General features: G+C 42.5%; 1 protein-coding gene across 9 annotated transcripts in view; it reads left to right on the top strand.

Annotated features, from left to right (window-relative positions):
- Window positions 1–22,522, top strand: part of NHSL1 (NHS like 1) — a 246,822-nt gene that overhangs the window by 125,924 nt on the left and 98,376 nt on the right. Inside the window, exon 1 of one of the 9 annotated variants that reach the window (XM_045499799.1) lies at window positions 10,487–10,803. The exons of 7 other annotated variants lie outside the window; for them this stretch is intronic. In XM_045499799.1, coding sequence (XP_045355755.1) covers window positions 10,788–10,803 — 16 coding nt within the window. In that variant the 5' untranslated portion in view covers window positions 10,487–10,787. Of the gene's footprint in view, window positions 1–10,486; window positions 10,804–22,522 lie in introns of those variants that run through there. One more of the 9 variants, XM_045499801.1, reaches the window with a different exon arrangement.

The raw sequence follows: 22,522 nt of genomic DNA, 5'->3' as shown, positions 1-22,522 counted from the left end.
AGTGTAGCTTTGCCGCTTTTAAGCTTTGGTTTCACCATCAGCCACTTTCTCTAATAACGTGTTATGTTCTCCCTCTCCTCTGCCTCCCCTCTCTTTGTTCCGCTGATATTTGGACACCAAGTATATGCTCATGTGTTTCATATAGTTAAAATTGCCTCCCCATATCTTCAATTCCATATCTTCACATCATCTGCTTCAAAAAAATTAAAAAAGATACTGAAGATGAGACTGTATTCCTATGACTGAAACCACTTCTTCTCCACTGAGTATTTTTAGTCAAACACTTTAAGTGACATTTGATCCTCATTAACACAAATGGGAATGATGTAAAATGAGACTGAAAAAACTGGTCTGACTCTGTCTTTTCTGCGAATTTCTTTCTTTCTTTCTTTCTTTCTTTCTTTCTTTCTTTCTTTCTTTCTTTCTTTCTTTCTTTCTTTTTCTTTCTTTCATGTTTGTTTTTGAGAAAGAGAGAGAGGGGGTGTGAGCAGGGAAGGGTCAGAGAGAGAGGGAGACACAGAATCTGAAGCAGGCTGCAGGCTCCAAGCTGTCAGCACGGAGCCAATGCGGGGCTAGAACTCACGAACCGTAAGATCAAGACCTGAGCCAAAGTCGGACGCCTAACCGACTGAGCCACCCAGGTGCCCCTGAATTTCTTTTCTTTATTTAATTTTTTTCATGTTTATTTATTTATTTATTTATTTTTATTTAAAAAAAAAAAAAAATTTTTTTTTAACATTTATTCATTTTTGAGACAGAGAGAGACAGAGCATGAACAGGGGAAGGTCAGAGAGAGAGGGAGACACAGAATCTGAAACAGGCTCCAGGCTCTGAGCTGTCAGCACAGAGCCCGACGCGGGGCTCGAACTCACGGACCGCGAGATCATGACCCGAGCTGAAGTCGGGCGCCCAACTGACTGAGCCACCCAGGAGCCCCATCATGTTTATTTATTTTTTAGAGAGATAGAGAGAGTGAGTACATGTGCACAAGCAGGGGAGGGGCTGTGGGGGGGGGGGGGGGAGAGAGAGAGACAGAGGATCCCAAGCAGGCTTCACGCTGTCAGCCCAGAGACCAATGTGGGGCTCGAACTCAAGAACCATGAGATCATGACCTGAACTGAAGTCGGATGCCCAACCCACTGAGCCACCCAGGCGTCCTCTGTGAATTTCTTAATAAACCAGTAATATCCCAAATACCCAGAATTAACATGATCTTTGAATAGTCTATGTTGAAATGTTGCAGTCCCCATTTTGCACCCTAGGCCCACAGTAGTAGCTCATTGAATATATAGGACAGCTCCAAAAATGTTGAGATGCAATTTGAATAAGTTGAAAGTAGAGTTTAAAAAGCAAATGTTGGGGCGCCTGGGTGGCGCAGTCGGTTAAGCGTCCGACTTCAGCCAGGTCACGATCTCGCCGTCCGTGAGTTCGAGCCCCGCGTCAGGCTCTGGGCTGATGGCTCGGAGCCTGGAGCCTGTTTCCGATTCCGTGTCTCCCTCTCTCTCTGCCCCACCCCCGTTCATGCTCTGTCTCTCTCTGTCCCAAAAATAAATAAACGTTGAAAAAAAAAATTAAAAAAAAAATAAAAAGCAAATGTTTTTTTCCCTGTGACTCAAGAAACAAGGCTCAGAGAAAAGTAACAATTTCAAGAAGCACTGTTAGCCTTTCTCTCATTTTCCAAACATCAGAGAGTTAATAAAAGAGGCTCACTCCTGATATCAAAAGCTCTGGATACCCAATAGAGTTATTTTGCGTTTTGGTTGTAAAGTCTCAGAGATAATAATTATAAAGATGTTTTTCTTTTCAGATAAAGTGACATTTCGAATAAGTCTGTTTTGTGAATACCTGATTAGAAAAGCCAACTGGAGCAATTGTTTAGAGGCAGTGACCACATGTTTTCCTCTCTCAGTGTCATTTAAGAGCATTTTAGTAAATATTTGTATATAGTCTCTGAATTGGAGCTATGAAGGATCCAAGCAGAGTTACCTTCACAAAACAAGACTAACCTGTTAGGGGCCGGTGGAGCCCTTTCTCCTCTCTTCAGTGGTTTTCAGATTGTGTTCCTGTCTATTCTTTAATTTTGACCTTCCTGACCCCTCTGGGAAGGTCAAGCAGCAGATTCCTTTGCTGACCTTCCAGAACACTTTTGGGAAGCTTTTCCTTCAATGTATCCCACAGAAAGTTTTCTTAAATAGATACGCAGCAAATGAGCAACTTCTGAAGGATGGAAAAGACATCTGAAAACAGGGTCTCTGGTGTCGCTTTTAGTCTACTCACAAAAATAAAATTCACTCAGCTTTCAAAGAATTGAAGGAAAAAAACCAAACCAAACTCAACCCCTCCCAGCCTCCCACCCCCCCCAAAACCCCACAAAAGACAAACAGAAAACCCCAAGGGCCCTGGGCTATAGCCTTTCTTTTGCATGAAGTGCTCAGAGAAAGTCGAATCACTTAATAGAGCTGTCAGAAGCACATCTGCCTGAAAAATAAGTGCTTTTTCAAACTTTAAATGTAGTATTCTATTTCTGACATATAACTTTTTTTCCTCTTGAGGGGCTGTGGATTTATTATCATTAATAGCTGAGTTTGCAGAGGTGCGTGAAATAAAAAGAGAACACAAATGCCAGCCATTACCATCAACAGAATCGTAGGTGACTTCTGTTAGGGCTTAACTTTACTGATGTCAAGCAAAGAAGGGAGGGAGAGAGAGGGAGTGGGACACACAGGCAAGGAGGGAATGAAGGAGGAAGGAGGAAAAGAGGAAGAGGTAAGACAAAAACAAAAAACGGAAAAGGCTTAGATCTGTTTAGCATGATCAAAGAGGAGGGTCAGAAAAGAGCTGTTTCTGTGGTTTGCTCTGTTCTCTGCGGATCTTGTAACTCTGTGATTATCATGCACCGCCACCCTGAAATTGGTCTGCCGATTTGAGAATCATTTTCTTGCTTATTTTTAAACTCCTCTAAGGACAGGGAAAGGACTTGACGGAGCCTAAATCGTGTGGTTTCCTCAAACCATTACTGTTGTAAATCCTATGGGTCCCGAAATAACTTGGCTATTCCTGAAGTTTCAAACTGCCTGGCCGCTCAGAAGACTTGGCGGTTGAAAGGGAAGTGATTAGCCCCTTCCTTTAAGCCTTGTCACCAAGGTTTAAGTGGGTCAAAAGTTGGAGAACGTGAGTTCAGGAATAAACTACCTTTTTATGGAAATCTTCTAGTTCATTACAGAACTTTGAGTTTTTCAGATACATAGTGGGCTTTAAAATAAGGTGTTTTAAATTTGTAAGTCTTAAGTGAACTTAAATATTAGAGTATTTCGTTATCTGTGCAGAAATTATCAGGAGCCTAGACATTTTAACTTGACACATCTTCCTTTCAGTTTTTATCTGTTTACTCGATGATTAAAGGTAATGACAGTCCAGTTACTCTCTATGGTTATGGGCTTACGTTTTATTAACAAGGAAATTGTGGCAGAACTCGTGTTCCTCTTGTTTGGCTGGTTCATGATCTTGAGTAATTCTGATTTGTAGACTGACTTCTCTTTAGGCTGATTTAGGAGGGTAATTTCGTGAGTGGAAGAGTTACACCTGTTTCTGTGGCTGGCGGTTGGTGATTGTTTTAACTTCCTCAGATAACTCAGATGCTTAGGGGAAAAGGATACAATTGACCTCCCTCTTTTTAGGGTTTTCGTTTGTTTGTTTTTTGTTTTTAGAGGGGTTTTCATCGATATGTGTATTTTGGGAGTCACACGTTGACCAACTATGCGGTAGGAAAGGATATGAAGATATTTATACGTGCTCTAAACTTAGACTCTTCAAAATATGCACATATTAGGCATATTGGTAATGGCAAAGCGTTACGAAAATTAATTTTAGACTCTAGGGGTTTTATTTTTCTCCTGTAATACGTTTCCTAATAAGTTCACTAAGAAAGGGGATTTGGGGTCATTATTATGACATCGTTTTGGGATCCTCCCTCCAGCTGGACACACTGACTTCAATGTTCTTGTATGGATATTTTCAAAAATATTTTTTTTCTTTTCTACTTCCATCATCCTTCAAACATTTAATTAGGCTGAAGGAGAATAGGAAAAACTGCTTTCTGAGTTTGTTGGAGAACCTGTCTTGAGAGAGAATGGTTTTTTTGTTTGTGGGTTTGAAAATGAGGCCGCGGGGCACCCTGGGTGGCTCACTTGGTTGAGCGTCTGACTTCGGCTCAGGTCACGATCTCGCGGTCTGTAAGTTCGAGCCCCACGTCGGGCTATGTGCTGACAGCTCAGAGCCTGGAGCCTGCTTCGGATTCTGTGTCTCCCTCTCTCTCTCTGCCCCTCCCACGCTCGTGCTCTCTCTCTCTCTCTCTCTCTCTCTCAAAAATAAGTAAACATTAAATAAAAAAAAAAATGAGGCCTCTTTAGACTATTAGCCTTTTTTGTTTTTTTTAAATTTTATTGAGACATAATTGACATATAGCATTAGTTTTAGGTATACAACATAATGATTTGATATTTGTGTATACCGTGATAGACTATTAAAGAAATGATGATTTTATAAAAATTCCACCATAGATTTAACTATTAATGATCAGTAACTATTATTTAATAATGAGTTTCAGTATAGTTATATGTAGGGAAAATAGTATCTATTTAATTTTTTTAATATTTTTTTAATCTTTACTTGTTTTTGAGAGAGAGACAGAGTGTGAGCAGGGCAGGAGCAGAGAGAGAGGGAGACACAGAATCCGAAGCAGGCTTCAGGCCCTGAGCGGTCAGCACAGAGCCCAACACGGTGCTCGAACTCACGAACTATGAGATCATGACCTGAGCCAAAGTCGGATGCTCAACCGACTGAGCCACCCAGGCACCCCAGTATCGATTTAATTTTAAGGGCTATGTTAAATTTTTTAATGATGTCTCATAGGAATCATTATGCTACAGGATATATATCTCATCTAAGTTTTATACACTTTCTACTAACATTTTGCTTTTGGACAAAATATTAACGTGATAATAATTTTGATTTATGCTACGAACGTTGATCACTTATTCTGTTTCAGGTATCCCACAGGGCATTACGGATTAAGTGAAAATGAGCAAGTCTCTGCTTTGAGGACCTTTCATTTTAGGTGGGCAGGTGGAATTGAGACACTATGATAGCTGCATAGATAAAGTGCCCTGATGACTTAGTGCAAGGAGAGATTGATTCTGCTGGAGGAGAGGAGCATGATCAAAGGAGGCTTCAGAGAAGTGAAAAACAGGCTGTGGGAGAGGGGGCTGTGTTTAAAATTTTTTTTTTTTTAACGTTTATTTATTTTTGAGACAGAGAGAGACAGAGCATGAACGGGGGAGGGTCAGAGAGAGGGAGACACAGAATCCGAAACAGGCTCCAGGCTCTGAGCCGTCGGCACAGAGCCCGACGCGGGGCTCGAACCCACGGACCGCGAGATCGTGACCTGAGCCAAAGTCGGCCGCTTAACCGACTGAGCCACCCAGGCGCCCCGGGGCTGCGGTTTAGATGAAGGAAATGATGGCCTGATCGAAGACAGTGGAGGTATGAGACCATACGAAGTATGCACAAAGCCTGCTGACAGGGCCCCCGAGCGGGGATATGACCAGAAAGTTTGGGGAAAAGAATGGACTCCGCGTGTCAACCCTTTTACTTTACTGCTAGACGAGGAGCACGGGGTTTATCCATACCTTGTATTTTTCACATAAGTGGAATCATCATCATCATCATCATTTTCCTAAAGGAGAGAATAGAGCAGATGAAGCTCTTTGGAGAGATGTAGTTAGTATGAAGGTGAATGAAGAGGTCAGATTTAGAAAGAAAAAATAAACGATTATAAAGGCATCAAGGAGGGTTGTAGCTTGAAGAAACATCTCAGCCATGGGTGGTACCTTTGGAAGCTACATCAGGTGGGATCGATGGAGCAAGGTTGCACGGGAAAGACTCCTTCCTGCTGCTGTTGCTGACGAGGTGCACTGTGTCCCTAAGGTGGACGGGTGGAGTTCCAGACCGGAGGCCAATGGACAGCGACGGAGTCGCGGCAAATCTGCCTGCGTAAGGGAGACCAGGAAAGGATGTGAAATCATCTAAGGGCTCAGGTCAGCTTGCAGACTCATTATTACATTCCCTGGGAAAATAGAACCAGAGGGACCCAAGAGTTCTTAAAAAAAGAAAATCAAGTCGTTTGGCTATTAGAGCCAGGGTGGCATGAGTGAGATTAGAGACGGGAGTTCACGGGAAAGAGCCGAATGAGGGCTGCCTTCTTGGCTGTGACGTCACGAAGTCCAGACTCAGCTTTGAAGGAAAAAACATTGAAATCCCCCTGGCTCGGGAAAACATATTTGAAAATGGCCAATTAGAGCAGAACTCTCATGATTCCTAGAGGAAAGATAGTGACCTGCATGAGCCTGCCTGAGGCCAGAAGCCACTGAAGAACTCTCGTGAAGTATCTGCCACTTTCCTTGGCCTTCTGTAGCTGATTTGGGTCCAGCACGAAGTAACCTGTCTTTTTAATGAGCCAGGATTCAGACATCTCAGAGAATGGTTGCCCCTGGATTAAGTAGGTCAGCTCTGCCTCCAGAGTACAGAAAAATCAAACAGGAGACAGGGTGAGATGATGATAGGTGGAGGAAGTGTCTAGAACAAAGACCTGTGTCCAGGTTTCCGCATGATGAACTAGCACTGCTATAGAAGTGGCCAGACTGGCACACTAGACCATGGGAACGAGCTGGAGAAAAGGTGAAGTTAGCCAATTTAAAGACACAGTGCTCTAATATTTTTTCATCTTTCTCTTGGGCCTGTGGGAGTAATAAATATATAGAAAAACTCAGAATGTTGGTAAAAACAGAAGCACCATAGAACCGTTGGGGAGCTGGCAATGACTAAACCTTTAGTGTAAGATGTTCCAGTGGTGCCACTCAGCCTTGGCCACCAGAGGGGCTCCTCCTCTGGTCATTCTGATCTCAAAAGTATCAGAGGGTTTCGGCATCCTCAGTCTCTTGTAATATAGGGGAAAATGGAAAATGATGTTTGGCAGTATGTCTTTAATCTCCTCTGACTTTCAAAGCACTGAGATGAGCGCCCAGAGATATAGGTATGAAAACAAGCCTTACCTGGTGGAATACTTTTCTAGTTGATGCAAAACAAACCCTGGGATGGGTACAAAGAAGGCATTTTTCATCGCCGTCTGACCCTTTTGGTAGGAGTAAGAGCCAAGATGCGTAGAAAGAAAATACTGGTTTGCCTGCTTTTCTTGTATAATTTTGTCACGTGTTTTGCCAGGGACAAGTAGAATCTTGAGCCTTTCTAGATTCGCTAATTCTGTGTCTCATGTAAATTAATTCCTAATTTACTGATATCTTCACTACTTTACTGAAACGACAAAAATGTTTTTAGCACACAAGTTTCATAGTGCCGGTTTGGAAGCTATAAATATCTGTAAGCTTTTGGCTGTATGTGTGGTTACCACTCCCTCTGGCAGAGATGCTAATGTTAAACGTTAACACAATGCTCGATGTTGTAATCCTACGAGGGAATCAAGTGGTTGTGCTCTAAGGTCATGGCTGGCAAAGGCACCTGTGTCCTGTCCAAAGGGCGGTGAATTCTGCAAGCATGCATTATCCCAGGCCTGCTCGCCTCATGCAGGCTTCCTAGGTATACATTTCGGTCTCAGTAGCAGTCCTCGCTGGTGACAGATCATAATAATTTTCATGGGTACTTCTTATTTTTTTCCCCCTAGATCGAACAGTGTGCCCTTTCATGTTTTGTTTCTCACACATAGTCGCAATTGTTTGATGGTGAAAACAGGTGATTGAAAAAATATTTATATGTAGTTTTATGTTTGATGTCAATAAAAGCTGATTCCATTTTCACTGCTTGGGTTTAATGCTGTGACCTTTTCAGATGGTGGTATCCATGATTTCACTAATTCAATAGAAGATGGTATTTATGCTGCTTAGGAATGTTCTAGGAAGATTTTTTTTTTTTTTCTTCAGTAGGAATTTAGCCACAATGGTGTGGAAGAAACAGGTTTTAAGCCCAGGTGATTATGAATTAAAGTTAGCTTAAAAAGACAAAAAAGTGTCTCCCTTCACACACGATGCTCACTTAGCTAACTGTGTTAGTTGTCTAGGGCTGCTGTGACGAATTACAACCAATGGGTGGCTTGAGATGACTGAAATGTATTCTCTCCCAGTGCAGGAGGCCAGAAGTCCGAAATCAAGATGTCCACAGGGCCATCTATGCTCCCTCCAGAGGCTCTCGGGGAGAATCCTTCCCTCCTCTTTCAGCTTCAGGTGGCTCCAAACAGTACTTGGCTTGTGGATACGTGACTCCATTCTTGTGGTCTTTATCTCCTCCTCTGTGTGTCTGTGTCTTTTCTGTCTCTTTTAAAGATAGTCTTATTGTCCTTACCACCACCCTAACCCTGTATTAGCTCACCTTGATCCTTACCTTAAGTACATCTACAAAGACTTTATTGCCAAATAAGGCTCTGGGTAGACAGGAATGTTGGTGGGGACACTGTTCAACCCATTACATTCAATTATAGATGTTTTAACCTGGTAAACTAGCGTAGTTTAGCTAGGAGGTAATAGGCAAGAAGCTATCATTGATCATCATTAGCCTTGTGTATTCTTCTATTACATAACTTCCTAGATTATGTTAGTTGTTTATTCGTCCGCCTACCTCTTCCACTAAACCATGAGAAGGCAAAGCTTGTCTCTTTTCCTGACATAATGCGCCTAATAAAGCACTTATATATTATATTCATATACATATCTATATTTATATATGTCACAGTGAAAAATTAACGGGGTAGGCTAGGATTGAATTTTACAGTTAATTTAGTCCCCACCTTCAGCGCACACATTTATAGCTCTGTGAACTGCTGTAGGGACAGTTCGATAATGCTACAGATGTGGCTGCGATCGAGTTCTCTTTGCTTTCCGATTCAGTATTCTTTCTAGCATATAAAGTCATCTCTATATTAAAAGCTTTGACTGTAAGTATTCAGAGCTGGTAAAAGCATACAACCACCCAAAACTCTGTGCACTGATCTATGTTCAGAAATCTTAATTCTCCAACATGCAGAATTTCTCTGTGTGCAACTTAAAAAGGCGACTAACCCCAAAGAACACTTTGAGGAATACCTTGGCAATTGGTAAATTGCATGGGAGACCACTCAAAATAGGAAAAGACCAGGAATGACTCTGCCCGTCTGTGGGGGGGTGGGGGGGGGGTGTCACATAGTGAGATGGAAAAGGCTAAGTCAGGTGGCTTGACTTTGATCTTCACACAGCTGCTGGTTAGTTGGGCAAATCACCTCATCTCTGAAGCAGTCTATCAGATGAGATGAGTTATAAGGTTCCGGCTCTGTTCTAAGAGTTAATTCCACTGTCTGTCATTCCACATGCAGATGTTTTTCGACCCAGCAGTTTCTGGCGAGGGTCCTCTCCCATGTCTTGGTGGTCAAAGCAACTAGTGCACTGGCTTCCTCATCACAGGGAACTTATTAACCAGACACTGCTGGTAATACTTGAAGACAAGGAGTAGAAACCAAATGAGGGTATGCTGAATCATATGTTGAAAGCCAAAAGACACGGAGCATCCACACCATGTCCCAGGGGCTGCAGCGAGCACCCCAGGACACAGACAGACAGATTAGTTCTGTGAGTCAGTTTCCTGCATCCCGTGGAGTCAAAAGGAAGACCTGCACACAGCAACGGGTTTTGCAAACAATGGCCACTTCCGGTGACCAGGGGACTCAAAAGTCACTGAGCGTCTGGAGGGCACTCACAGTTCAGACAGCACTTTCAAGCAGGGTACTCCTGAGGCCGCCTGTGTAGGCTATTTCTCTTTAGATATGCAATAAAATTCCTTCTTCCACTTTGAACCTGTGTTAAAAGAGTTTACGGTAATCTTGAACTCACCAGAGCGAATCTAGCTTGTCGGCGGAGGAGGAGACATTTAGCAAGTGGATTGTGGCTGCAGCAGAGTTAGAAATTCACATCCTCTGATGCCAGCTAACGTGCACCGATCTTTGTTTCCTCATCCAAAAATTGGCAATGCCGCGGAAAGGTAACGCGCTTCAGATTTGTATCCTAACACTCAGGTTTATTATTAGCAGTGGTCGCAATAGTAATGATAGTCAACATGTCCATAGCGCTTACTATTTGTTCGACACTGTTGTGAGTGCCTCACATATATCCACCCATTTATATAGACTCAGACAGCTGTGTGCAGAGTTTCACATCATAATGTTTAGTGCTAATTATGTACCAGCATGTGAGTTGTTCCACACCAGAAAGAAAACAAGTGTATGAGTAACGTAGGAATAACGAAGTCAAAGAGTAGTTGTCATAATTAATAGCAAAGAGTGAAATGAAACCAAGTCAAGTAATTTCCTTTTTGTGTTGTTGATCACGTGAGGTCCTGCATCTGGTGCAATGGAAAAAAAAAAAAAAAACAAAACTGCTGATAAGACAAACAAATGGGCTTGCCCTTACGCAGTTCTGCGCTGCACTATGTGAACAGTCCCAGCTCCCTTCACTTTCCAAGATGATCCTGGCTGATTCCATGGTGTGAAACAGCGTATGAAAGATAGGGAGGTGTCAGCAGCTCAGCCCAGAAAGCCGGGGATTGGGCAGTGGCTTCCTGTAATCACAGTTGCTGGCTGACTGCCCTGCTCTCTGGCAGTGAATGTGGGGAGGTGGGCTGGGAGACAGCTGTGCCTCGCACTGCAGGCTACATGGGACTGTAGAGCACCAGCCCCTCCATGGAACTGCTTCAGAATGTTCTGCCTGAAAGGTGAGGGGGCTTTGGGCCCATTTAGGTGGGTAAATTTTAGTTAGGAAAAACTGTCATCTAGCATCAGAGGCTAAGTCACAGTGCTAGCACTATTAAAATCAAAGCTTGAGCGAGTTTGTAAGTCTGAGAGCGAAAAAGTCATTGTTCTTTTTTGTTGTTGTTGTTGCAAACAGGAAGAAAGACCTCCTGCTGGGGAGATGGAATTTTCTTTTAGACAGAAAGGATATTTCTCTGTTTGGATGTGTTTTGTATGCGTTTTGTCACAGCCAAAGTAGTTACAAGTTTAGTGTTAAGGAAACTTAATGAAAGTAGGAATGGTTTACAGTTGTTAGCATGAGTTCTGTCAGAGAAGTTTTCATGAGATAAGTTGCCCATGTAAAGGATCAGCATGAATGGAAAGAGGGAATCGATTCTCTTCCTTTAAGCTTTAATGTGTGAATTCAGGAATGAATTTAATTTTACTGTAGAGCATGCTTCTTGTTCTAGCTATGTATAGATGATAGTGCTTCCTAAGTACCGTAAGATGGTGAACATGAGTATATGTAGAGATTCCCTGATTAGTTAGGGAGTGTTTTCTCTTTTTAGGCAAGTGTTTTTCCTTCAAACTCTATTTTTGTTCCGACTCTTGCCTTCATGTAATTAGTTTAGACATTAGAGAGTGTGTTTGTCTATGAGATTGTTGGACTGGAAGAGTTAAAATTAATTTCCTTGGAACTGGGGTAGACTCTTTTGTTCGTATCTTTCAGCGTATGTCATTCCGTTGATGGAAAATTCTTGACAGCTTTTCAATTTTGGGATGGGACATTAAGTGATCCTGGCTTTACTCACTTTGCTGATTTCTCCTTTGTCCACAAAGCCTATTAATGAGTTAGAGACATGGATTCTGTAGTTTGCACTTTTGCAGTTTTAACTCTGATTTGACACCTTAAAAACCAGCAAAGTCTTTGATAGTAAACTTTGAGCTTGGTATGTTTGTGTCTATGGTTTTTACACATTTGATGAAAGCAAGGGGGTAAGAACAAACCAGGACATCACATTTTCCTCTCCCTAAGAATTCAGTTCGCTCTTGCCATAGAGAGTATCTATCTAGTTGCGGTGGATTTCTAAAGAGCTCTATTAAGAGTGAAATGAATTCGGATAGTTCTGAAAAGTAATTTTAGATGAAATGAGTTATGAGCTCTTGTGATGCTGTTTGTTAAAAAAATGTGTTTGCTCAAAAAAAAAAAAAAAAAAAGTATAACCATGAAGAGCCAGAATTTAGTATTATGGGAGGAGGGTGTATGCTAGCCTAGTGTAATTTCCAGAGTAGTTGAAATCATGATGATCTAATGATAGCTTGAGGTTTAGGATTTTTAATTGAATGCAGGTGTGGAGTTGTTGCAGGGTATGACTTCTGCAGCTTCAACATATTTGTCTCCACCTATTCCCATAACAGCCATTTCATTTTATTAAAGAATCTATCAATTTCATGGACTCTTAGTTTCCGTGGTAACTTAGGAAATTTTAGAAAGTCAAGTGAATGGCATGTGATGACAAGCGAGTACTTTTGTGCTGAAGAGTGCGTCCTAATCAGGAATCCACAATCCCCTTTAAAGCTCACTCTCTGATCTCCCAGCAGTCAGGACACACAGTTGACATTTGGCTCTCTTCCTGTGACTTATAGCCTTTTGATTTACAGTAATGATTTGTCAGCTGCCCTTTGTGCTTCATACGAGGCAAACACATGATGAAGGAATAGCGACTGAGGTTGCACACAGGAGTATGAAGGGCTCCTTGTGGGTGCTTTGTGTTCCTACTGTGTCTGTGTTTCCCTCTGTCGGAGACTTTTTCAGAGGCTTCCATTAATTAGCCTGTGTCTGTGGCCAGCTGAGGTTCTAGGGGCTATTGAGTCTGTGGTTTAGCATTGACGTTAAAGGAAAGACGATTGCCCTTCTTTTGGGTAAGTCATGTTCCTGAGTATTTCTTTTAATTGTTGAAAGAAAACATTCACATCAGACGGTCTCCCACACTGCTGCAGGGTTTCCTTTTCTCCATTTAGACTATTTTTTTTTTCTAAAGTCATGTCTACTCAGTTTTTGCTCGGTTTGGTGCTAGATAAAGTAACTTCTTGGAAGAGAGTTGTCATCTCTGTCATTTCTGTTGGCTGTGATAATTCACATGGTTTCAATTTCTCTCTATTATTGCCATTGAAGCAGTTCAGAATCGTTCACTCCACCCAATTCATTTTATATGAGCAGCATCTGAGCTCCCACTCTCTGGGAGGATGCTCTCTTGGGTTCTGCCAGGGTCCCTGTGGTTAATAAAGCCATGGTGTGTTGTTCCTTCACTATGTAGTCAGTGATGTCCTGTGGTCTAGGAAGTGCGTTTCCGGCTCATCAAATAATATGATTAACAGCAAACCACCGTGCATATATTAGAAACCATTCATGGCTTATTCTGTTGAAACTATTAGAATAACATATTTTTACCACGAATCCTGGGTGGAACACAAGTTTCTCTGAGATTATTCAGAATGCAGATTTCTTAATTAGAGCACATCAGCTTCCTCTTTGTAAATATTAATTATCTTTGTAGTTGCACCTCTAACTGTGAAGACTGATTTCTTCCTTTCGGTTTCCAATCCATCACAGACAGATATTTTGTAAGATGACATTATGTGCTGCGTGATGTCACCACGGTGTCACACAGCTATAGAAGTGAAGCATTTCCTCTTGTTTCTTGTAGCAGACCGATAGCAAAGCATTGGCCACCTGACACCGATCCTAGAGTTCCTGTAACAAATTACCAGTAGGTACGTGGCTTAAAACAGAAATTTCTTCTCTCATATTCTAGGTGCTAGAATCCAAAATCAAGGTGTTGTTAGGGTGATGTTCCCCATGAAGCCTCTTGAGAATCTTTTTTTTTTTTTTTTTTTTTTTGGCTTCTACCAGTTTCTGGTGGCCTCGGGTATTTCTTGGCTTGTGGTTGCATCTCTGGCTCTGTTTTCACATGGCCTTCTTCCTGGGGTATTTCTGTAATTAAAAACAATGTTTTTTTCATGTTCATTTATTTATTTAGAGCGAGTGCCTACATGTGCACACGAGTGGGGGAGGGACAGAGAGAGGGAGGGAGAAAATCCCAAGCAGACAGCGCAGAGCCCAACATGGGGCTCGATCCCACAAACCATGAGATCGTGCCCTTCAGCCATCCGGGTGCCAGGATCTTTGTAATTTTTATAAAAAAAACACGTGTCATTGGATTTCAGGTCTACCCTAATCCAGTATATGACCTCATCTTAACTGATTATATCTGCAAGGATTCTCTTTCCTAATAAGGCCACATTCTGAGGTTCCTAGTAGACATGGATTTGAGGGGGAGGGGGACACTGTTTAACCCCTTAGAGTAGACTGGGCATAAAATCACTTTGATTGAAGGTAACCTTATTGGGGGTGTATTGAATGGAGAGCTGCACTGTAAGAAGGACTCTCCAGCGTAGCTGCTTGGGGATGCACTTGAAACTTAAGTTTGAGACGGGTTTGTCTGGGCAGGTAGAAGGGTCAAGAATGTGCCCGCTGTGATCAGTCACGCAAGAGAAAATGTTGCCTTTTTCTTTCCTAGAAATGATCAAGTTTTCTTCATTGAACGCTTGCCCTACTGAGAAAGGGGAAAATAAAAAACAAAGTTGAGCTTGGTTCACTGCAGTCAACTCAGTGCGAGCCAAAATTTAAACAGTTGCATTAGATAGCTCAGTCTGTTGGATGACTCAGTCTTTCAGAATCCTCCCATTATCCTCCTTCTCTCCAAAGTGGATTTTGTTGCTAAGTCTTCCCCTTATTAATGTAACACAAGTGATGCGTGCTAAGTTACATACTCTTGAAGCATTGGCTTATTTGTTACATAATTTTTAAAATTGTCAAGCAAGATACCTCTCTGTAGTTGAGTTAAAAAAATAAAGTGTTGTTTTAAAAATGTCATTCTCAATGTGGAAAGGAATCATCATAATCCTTTTGTGGTCTAAGAATAATTTCAGTATGTTTTATGAGCATCATAGACTTTAGTTTCTGAATTTAGTATGGGGTTTTACTTAGTCAACATTCTCTCCAGGGATTTTAAACCTGGCTTTGGTGTTGGACTAGATTCTTTCCCTTTCTCAGCTCTTCTTGTCAGGCAAGATCTAGAAATCCAGTTTCATGGATTGGAAATGGAGTGGGTGTACCCCAGCTGCCTGCATGCTCAGCGTGGTAGGGTCCTGTCTTTAGCCTTTTCTGCTTCACAAGTTACAGACAGACTTAGGAAAGCCTTTAGGTTGTCTAATAATAGCAAAGAGTTATGTTGGAGATTACAGCTATGAACTATCTCAGGCATGTGCTTCTGCTCCCACGAGGGCCGTTCATACTAGAAACTCCGCTCTCTCCCTCCTCGTGCACCCTGGAACAGACCACAGGCTGCTTTCCAGTTGTCTTGTGTATGTTGTGCATGTAAAAGAATTCCTTAGATTCTTTTCTTGGCAGCATTTGGAAAATAATGTCTGGAATCAGAAACAGATTTGTTATTTCTGTGCTGAAACAAGTGCATTTTTCAAGTCAGCTAGCAAGTAACCATTTGCTCTGGAAGGTTCCCCACCCCTTCTTAAGTCGGTATTAAACTGTCAAGTAAGCACTGAGCAAAGTTTATGCTATTTTGCTATTTGACTCTGAGCGTCACTTTGAAAGACTTTAATAATCAAAATGCAAAGTGACCTTGAGAATATTGCATCTTTTTGAATCTGGGTATTTATTTTACTACTCATACATTGAGACTTTGAGATTTACTTAAATTAGCAGCAGCTTTTAGAACTATAGTCCTGCAGGTCTTTCCTATTTCCCCCCTCTTCTTTCATTTAAAAATTGCATATAATTGTTAGTCAATAACCGACACTTCCCACGGGGAATTCACATTTGCTCAATCTGCAATTTAAAGTAGCACTTTTAATAAACACACTGGTGATATCACGCATTTTTCAAACTGGCGGGCAAAGCCCTTGAAATTTAATAAACCAAACAAAGCTAGCCCTTTATTGCCTTTGTCTTTCCCTTGAAAACTTTATCATGCTTTCTGGTTCTTTCTTCCTTGTCCTACTAATCAAAATCTTGCTTTTAAATATGTTAAAGGAAGGAGAAGCCAGATCACCATGCTGAACAGATGATATAATACAAACTAGGAGGTGCTGTCCTTCAGGAATGAAAAAAGCAGTTGACCGAGCCTTGCTGCCTAAAGCTCACAGGCTGGGGGTCTGCTTATTTCTGGAGCACGCTCTGTGCCCAAATAGTGCTCTGGGTAATTTGGTGGAACTGAATCAAATGACTTGAATTCCCAAAAGCACTGGCAGCGGTTTTGGTTAAGTTCTCCATTTTAATATCTCCTGTTCCCTTTTTACCTTTTCTTGTTTCCTCTTCTTTCCTGTCTTTTCTAGTTTTTTTTTTTCTTTCCCCCTCTTATCCTCCTCTGATTGCCCACTGGGGGAGCTGTATCATACCTCAGCCGGATTGAACTCCGTCTAGTTACAGAGGTGTGATTGGCAGTCTGCACACGCGTTAGTAAAGGTGACATAGTTAATAGACAAGGCAAATGGATCAGTGTGATGAAGGCAGGTTACCACTCGGGACACCATGTCACCACCATCAGCCGGGCACAAAGATATGCAGGGGCTCGCATTTTCTTATTGTAAACACCAGAAGGAAACACTGCTTGAAAACAACCTAAGGGTCTTTAAGCAATTCATAGCTTTTGCGTGATTAAATAGCTTGGCAGGATTTGTTGTTGTTGTTGTTGTTGTTGTTGTTTTTAATTGGGGGACACTAGGCGGGAATATGGATATTCTTAAATTGAAAAATGTCAGATTATTTTATAAAATCATACGTAGCAATTGAATTTGAAATGAGGAGGTCTTAATTCGACAGGCAATGTAACAGCAAACTATTTGGCATAACGTTAGCAGTGTTCATCCCCCATCTGCTGGCAACGTGACACTTACCAGGTTTTACTGGGGTTTAAATTTTTTACTGTGGGTCCCGTCAATGTGGCTGATATTGAACCTTTGAGACAAAAAGCCATGCTGACTTGAACTCGGGTTGAATTTGTATGTGGGAGGAGTGTGCATGGTAAGAGAAACGTGAACACTCATGACCACTCTTTCTTTGGAATGTCTTCTTATAACAAAAAGATATAAATAGCATAAAGTGAACTTTAGGAACTGTGTGTTGAAATAGAATGAAAGTAAATTTATGTTTCAGTGGAGAGTGGTTTTCAAAGGTCAGATTGTATATAGGTTTGTTCTTGAGAAATTTTGGAAGGCAGTGTTTGAAAACAAAGAGAATCTCTCCTTCGATGACCTCAAGAAGACATCTGTGATCTTTATTTCAAAACTGTGCAAGCTCTGTTGTTCCCGAAACTTTAGAATGAAAGTTGTGACCGATGATGCCTCTGCTCTCCCAAGTGAACCGCTGTTCACAGTAGGGGTGGGAGTGAGGGAAGGCTAGACCGTGGCTTCAGAGGGTGTTCTCAATAAAGGAAGGCAGAGGGCGTCCACATTGCTCAGGCCAGCCTCAGGAGAGAAGCAGGAGTCCAGGAGATTCTAGAGTTGGCGGAAGATCGGCTGGGGAAACTGATTTGCACCAGAAGTTAAGAATAGAGATCTTTCGGGTGCCTGGGTGGCTCAGTCGGTTAAACATCCAACTTCACCTCAGGTCATGATCTCACGGTCCATGAATTTGAGCTGTGCGTTGGGCTCTGTGCTGACAGCTCAGAGCCTGGAACCTGCTTCTGATTCTGTGTCTCCTCTCTCTCTCTCTCTCTCTCTCTGCCCTTCCCCCACTTGTGCTCTGTCTCAAAAATAAATAAAAAACACTAAAAGAAAAAAAAGAAAAAAGAATAGTGACCTTTCTATTTTTAAACAGAAAAGGTTCCTCCCCAAATGCAAAGGGCGCTTTGGAAAATGCCTTGGGATTAGATGACAGGGCAGGAGAAAACAAAAGTTGTGGAAGCACTTAGCAGCCGCTGGTACTCCACTGCTCCCGCCTAGCCATCTCCTGCAGATTGCATTTCTGCTTTCTCCAGACTCTTCCCTAATTTCCAGAGGACGAAGGAAGCTCTCGTCCCTTCTTTTTTCCTAGAAAAGTGTTGCTGTAACAGAATACCCAGTTTTAGGCAAAAAAAGGCCAATATTATCCCAAAGTGGATAATTTGTACATCTGAGGTCATCCAGAATTTGTTGAGATTCTGAAATACGTCTGAAGTTCATCTCATCTGGCCAAAATGTTTTGATAGAATTTTAGGTATAAGCGTTTATTCATCAGATGTTGATGGGGGCTTACCACATGCCTGGTGCCCCCCATCCCCAGGAAAGCCTCTGTCTCTGATGCTCCTGGGTTCCTCAGAACCCCAGGCCTGGGTTTCTGCAGCATCCAAGACGTCCAGCCTCTTTCCTGTCTACTTGGGCACACTGTTGGGGGTTCCTCTTTCCCCAAGGTGGACTTTAAGAACAAAGCAAGTTATGGATTAGACCTACCCTGGGCTTCTGAAAGTAAAGACCAATTTGTACCTTAATCTGTGAGTATAGTGTAACTATGCAGTGAAAAGATGTCCTGCTGGATTTTTTTTTTTGTTTTTTAAGAGAGAGTACACAACGGGGATAAGAGGAGAAAGAGAGAGAGAGAGAGAGAGAGAGAGAGCAAGCATGAGATTCCAAGCAGGCTCTGCACTGTCAGCACAGAGCTCAATGCGGGGCTCAAATTCACAAACTGTGAGATCATGACCTGAGCCAAAGTCAGATGCTTCACCGACTCAGCCACCCAGGTGCCTCATATCCTGCTGGATTTTTCTCACAGCATATTTACATCAACTTTTGTGAAGTTTTCTGCAATCGCAGTTGTATAAATACACCCAGATGAATACAAAGTACTAAAAGTCACATATACTGGCAAATGAGTGTGATAGCAGTACAAATATTTTGAAAGCCCAGGAAGCCAGCGAGAGCATACTGATACCTTTCTAACTGCTTCATCGGAAGTGTTTGCTGCCATAGCAATTGAGACAAAACCTTTCCTTTTTGGAAGTGTTTCCTGGCAGAACAAATACTTGATAAAAAAAATTTGAGCAAGATTTGGACTCCTCGTGATGCCTTTCATAAAACTGTTTTGTTTTCAGACAATCTCTCCATAATTATATGAGCGGAATGGATGGATGGATAGTTTTATCTTTACATAGATGGTAGCGTCCTTATTTTAGGATGATTGCTGAGTGAGAAATTGGTAATGAGGTCTCCTTAATCGCTGGGTTATTTCCCATCTCCCCTAATTCCTAATCCTTCAGTGATTGGTAGCCCACTTTTCATCTCAGAATAAGCTTGTAAGCGTAAATGTGGTCCAACTGAATTGTCTGTGAATCACAACGGAAGTTTAAAACAAGTAGCATCCTGGAAAGGCGACATTGTATATCCATCCCTCCAAAAATGCCGTCCGTAAACACTGAAAGGACTGAGTACAGGTGAGTAGACTTTTGATGGCTTTAAGCTTGTTTTGAATATAAAACATTAGTCTGATACTCGCCATCACTTTTTTTTTTTTTTCAATGTTTATTTATTTTTTTGGGCCAGAGAGAGACAGAGCATGAACGGGGGAGGGGCAGAGAGAGAGGGAGACCAGAATCGGAAACAAGCTCCAGGCTCTGAGCCATCAGCCCAGAGCCTGACACAGGGCTCGAACTCACTGACCACGAGATCGTGACCTGGCTGAAGTCGGACGCTTAACCGACTGCGCCACCCAGGCTCCCCTCGCCATCACTTTTAAATTCGGGCTTGTTAGGCGATGCCTATAGAGACGGCTTCTCTTCAGTCACTTACTGGGAACGCCTAAAGCTTCAGTGTCCAGTGTCTTTTCTGTTTCCCATAGAAAGTTAATGTTGGTACGGCAAATGTTATAAATCTTCATTTGTGTGCTTTTTGGCCTCTGAGAGCAAATTTGGCTGAAAATGAGTTGATGTTACTTGCTCCCTGCCCCTCACTCACCTTCATGAAATCCTAGAACGGCTCCATTGTTGGCATGTTATCTGTAGGCGATAACGTGTCTGGGAGCCAAGGGGAGAACAGGAGACCCTAAAATAGATGAGATTGCTTTGGCACGTGACATACCAAAAGGTTCTCCCAGCCTCCTACTATTTTGGACTGTGTTTGACTAGATGTTCTTTGCTTTAATTTCCCCCTTTCCCTCATTTTAACATTGGAAAGTGACCTCCATGTTCTGTGCATGAGAAACCACTACCTTTGTCTGTCTCCTGCTTGACGTTGGCCCCTAGCAACCGTATGTGATGCCCGAGATGATGTCAGACTCTATGGGTCCTGTAGAGAAATGAGAGAAGAGGCTTCTCTTGGCCGGGGTCATGCTGCCCTCACCACACAATGAGAACCCGCCCTGTGATCCTCTAGTCACTGTCAAGAGCCCTTTGCTGTTTGCCCGTAACATGAATCTAGTATTTGTGATATGCCAGTAGGGCCCACATTTTCTATTCCAGCCTCAACCTCTCACCTAAACTTCAGATATGGATAGCCATCTGCCCACTCCACATTTCCAACTGGATGTCTAGCAGACTTCATGAATATATCGAAACTCCGGATCCCCCTTCCCGTTTGCCCCCACATCTGTTCCACTGTGCCTTCCCCATTCCAGCTGGCGGGGGGCGGAGGTGGGGGGGCAAAGGCATCTTTCCAACTGCTTAGGCCCCAAACCTTGAAGTCATATAGGACTTCTTTCTCTTTCACACCCCACAGTCAGTGTGTTTGAAAATCCCATCGACCTGATTGTTAACGTCTTTTCCAGAATCTGACTACCCCCCAGGCCTCTACTGCCCCCTCCCTGCCTGAGTCCCACTTGGACTACTACTGTAGAGACCTAGCTTCTCTGTAGAGACTGTTTCTTTCTTTCTTTCTTTTTTTTTTTTGTAGAGACTGTTTCAACCCAGTAGCCTGTGTGAACCCTCAAAAACCCAAGTGATCGGGAGCACCTGGGTGGCTCAGTCGGCTAAGCCTCTGACTTTGGCTCAGGTCCGTGACCTCACGGTTCATGAGTTTGAGCCCCGCATCGAGCTCTCTGCTGTCAACAGAGAGCCCGTTTCAGAGCCTCTGTCCCCCGCCCCCCTCTCTTTCTCAAAAATAAACAGTAAAAAAACAAACAAACAAACAAACAAACAAACAAAACAAAAAAACCCATAAGTGATTGTGCTGCTCCTTCGTTCAAAACCCCATTTCGCTTGGAGGAAAAGCTTGAGTCCTGGCGACTTCTCTTTATTTTGGGGCCAAAACTAAATCTTGGGAAAGAGGGGTTGTTATTTAAGCGACAGGGCTTGCAGCTGTGTCTAATCCTTTAGTCTGGCGGAAGAGGAAAAAGAGTCCCAGATGAGTTGTGCTCTTGTTTGATGCTCATAGAAGGTGTGGTGTTTAGTGAGATTCCTTTGTCTTCTCCGCAAGGGGAATGAAGATCTACCCTATCTCATTTTAGCATTAAAGATAGCAGTCTGTGTATTTATGTATTTATTTAAAAAAATATATATGTATATATATTTGTTAATGTTTATTTTTTGAAGGAGAGAGAGAGACAGAGTGTGAGCAGGGGAGGGGCAGAGAGAGAGGGAGACACAGAATCCGAAGCAGGCTCCACGCTCTGAGCTGTCAGCACAGAGCCCGACGCGGGGCTTGAATTCACAGACCACAAGATCGTGACCTGAGCCGAAGTCAGACGCTCAACCGACTGAGCCACCCAGGCGCCCCTCAGTCTGTGGATTTAATGCCTGAGATGTACCTTTGGTGTTTACTAAATAGATTTGATAAAGTTTGGGTTGGGATTTTGCAACATTGATTCCCATGGCTTTTTTGGTAGAGAGCCTATCCAAATTAGAAAGCTCACTTACATGTTTAATAAGTGGTTTTTATTCTTCTGCAGGTATTTGTTTTGCTGAGCTTTGGTGTGTTATAAGGGATAGCGAAAAGTCCTCTCATGACAAGTACAGGATGTTTTCCTTTCACAGCATTATAAAACTGGAGGGCAGGTCTGACCCCCTCGTTGAGTGCGATTTGCATGTTCTTTGAGACACATACCGCTCTTTATGTGTGTGGTAGTGATTGGTGCTTTCACTTCCCTGCTAGTTTCTACTTTCCTGGAGGGCCCAGCACATCAGCTTGACCAAGAAGGAATCCCAATCAGTATTTGTGGATTAAAGGCATGCAATGTAATATGTAGCCTCGTTCAGGTGAAAAGGACATTAGACATCACTCCCTCTGAAAATAAATGGGCATTTGGGACGATCGCTTAAAATACAAAAGTGTATTTTTCTACATTCAGCTGAAAACATGTAGGCAATAAGCAGAGCAAGAAAGATTTTTAACTTTCAGAGTCTTATTTTCTGTAACAACTGGATAGAAAAATCTAATGCAGCGATTTCACTCGTTAATGGCTGGTGAGAGTGGGAAGCTGATAATAAAGAAGGAGAAAGGTAATGTAGTTCTAGAAATTCAAACATTGTGGTTAAGGGGGAGGGGATGCATTTTTCAGGTGCCTTCTTGGTCTTTGAAGTGGCAGGGTCACTCAGGGAAGTGGCCAGGGTCCTGCTGGTCCCTCTCAAGCCCCATCCTGAAGGGCTTGCCCTTCTCTTGACCAAGGGATTGAGGACTTACTCACCAAGGAGAAACATACCCTTATCCAAGCAGTTTCTT

Source organism: Leopardus geoffroyi, chromosome B2 (assembly GCF_018350155.1).
Source record: "Leopardus geoffroyi isolate Oge1 chromosome B2, O.geoffroyi_Oge1_pat1.0, whole genome shotgun sequence".
NCBI lineage: Eukaryota > Metazoa > Chordata > Mammalia > Carnivora > Felidae > Leopardus > Leopardus geoffroyi.
This window is presented reverse-complemented; position numbering and strand designations above follow the sequence as displayed.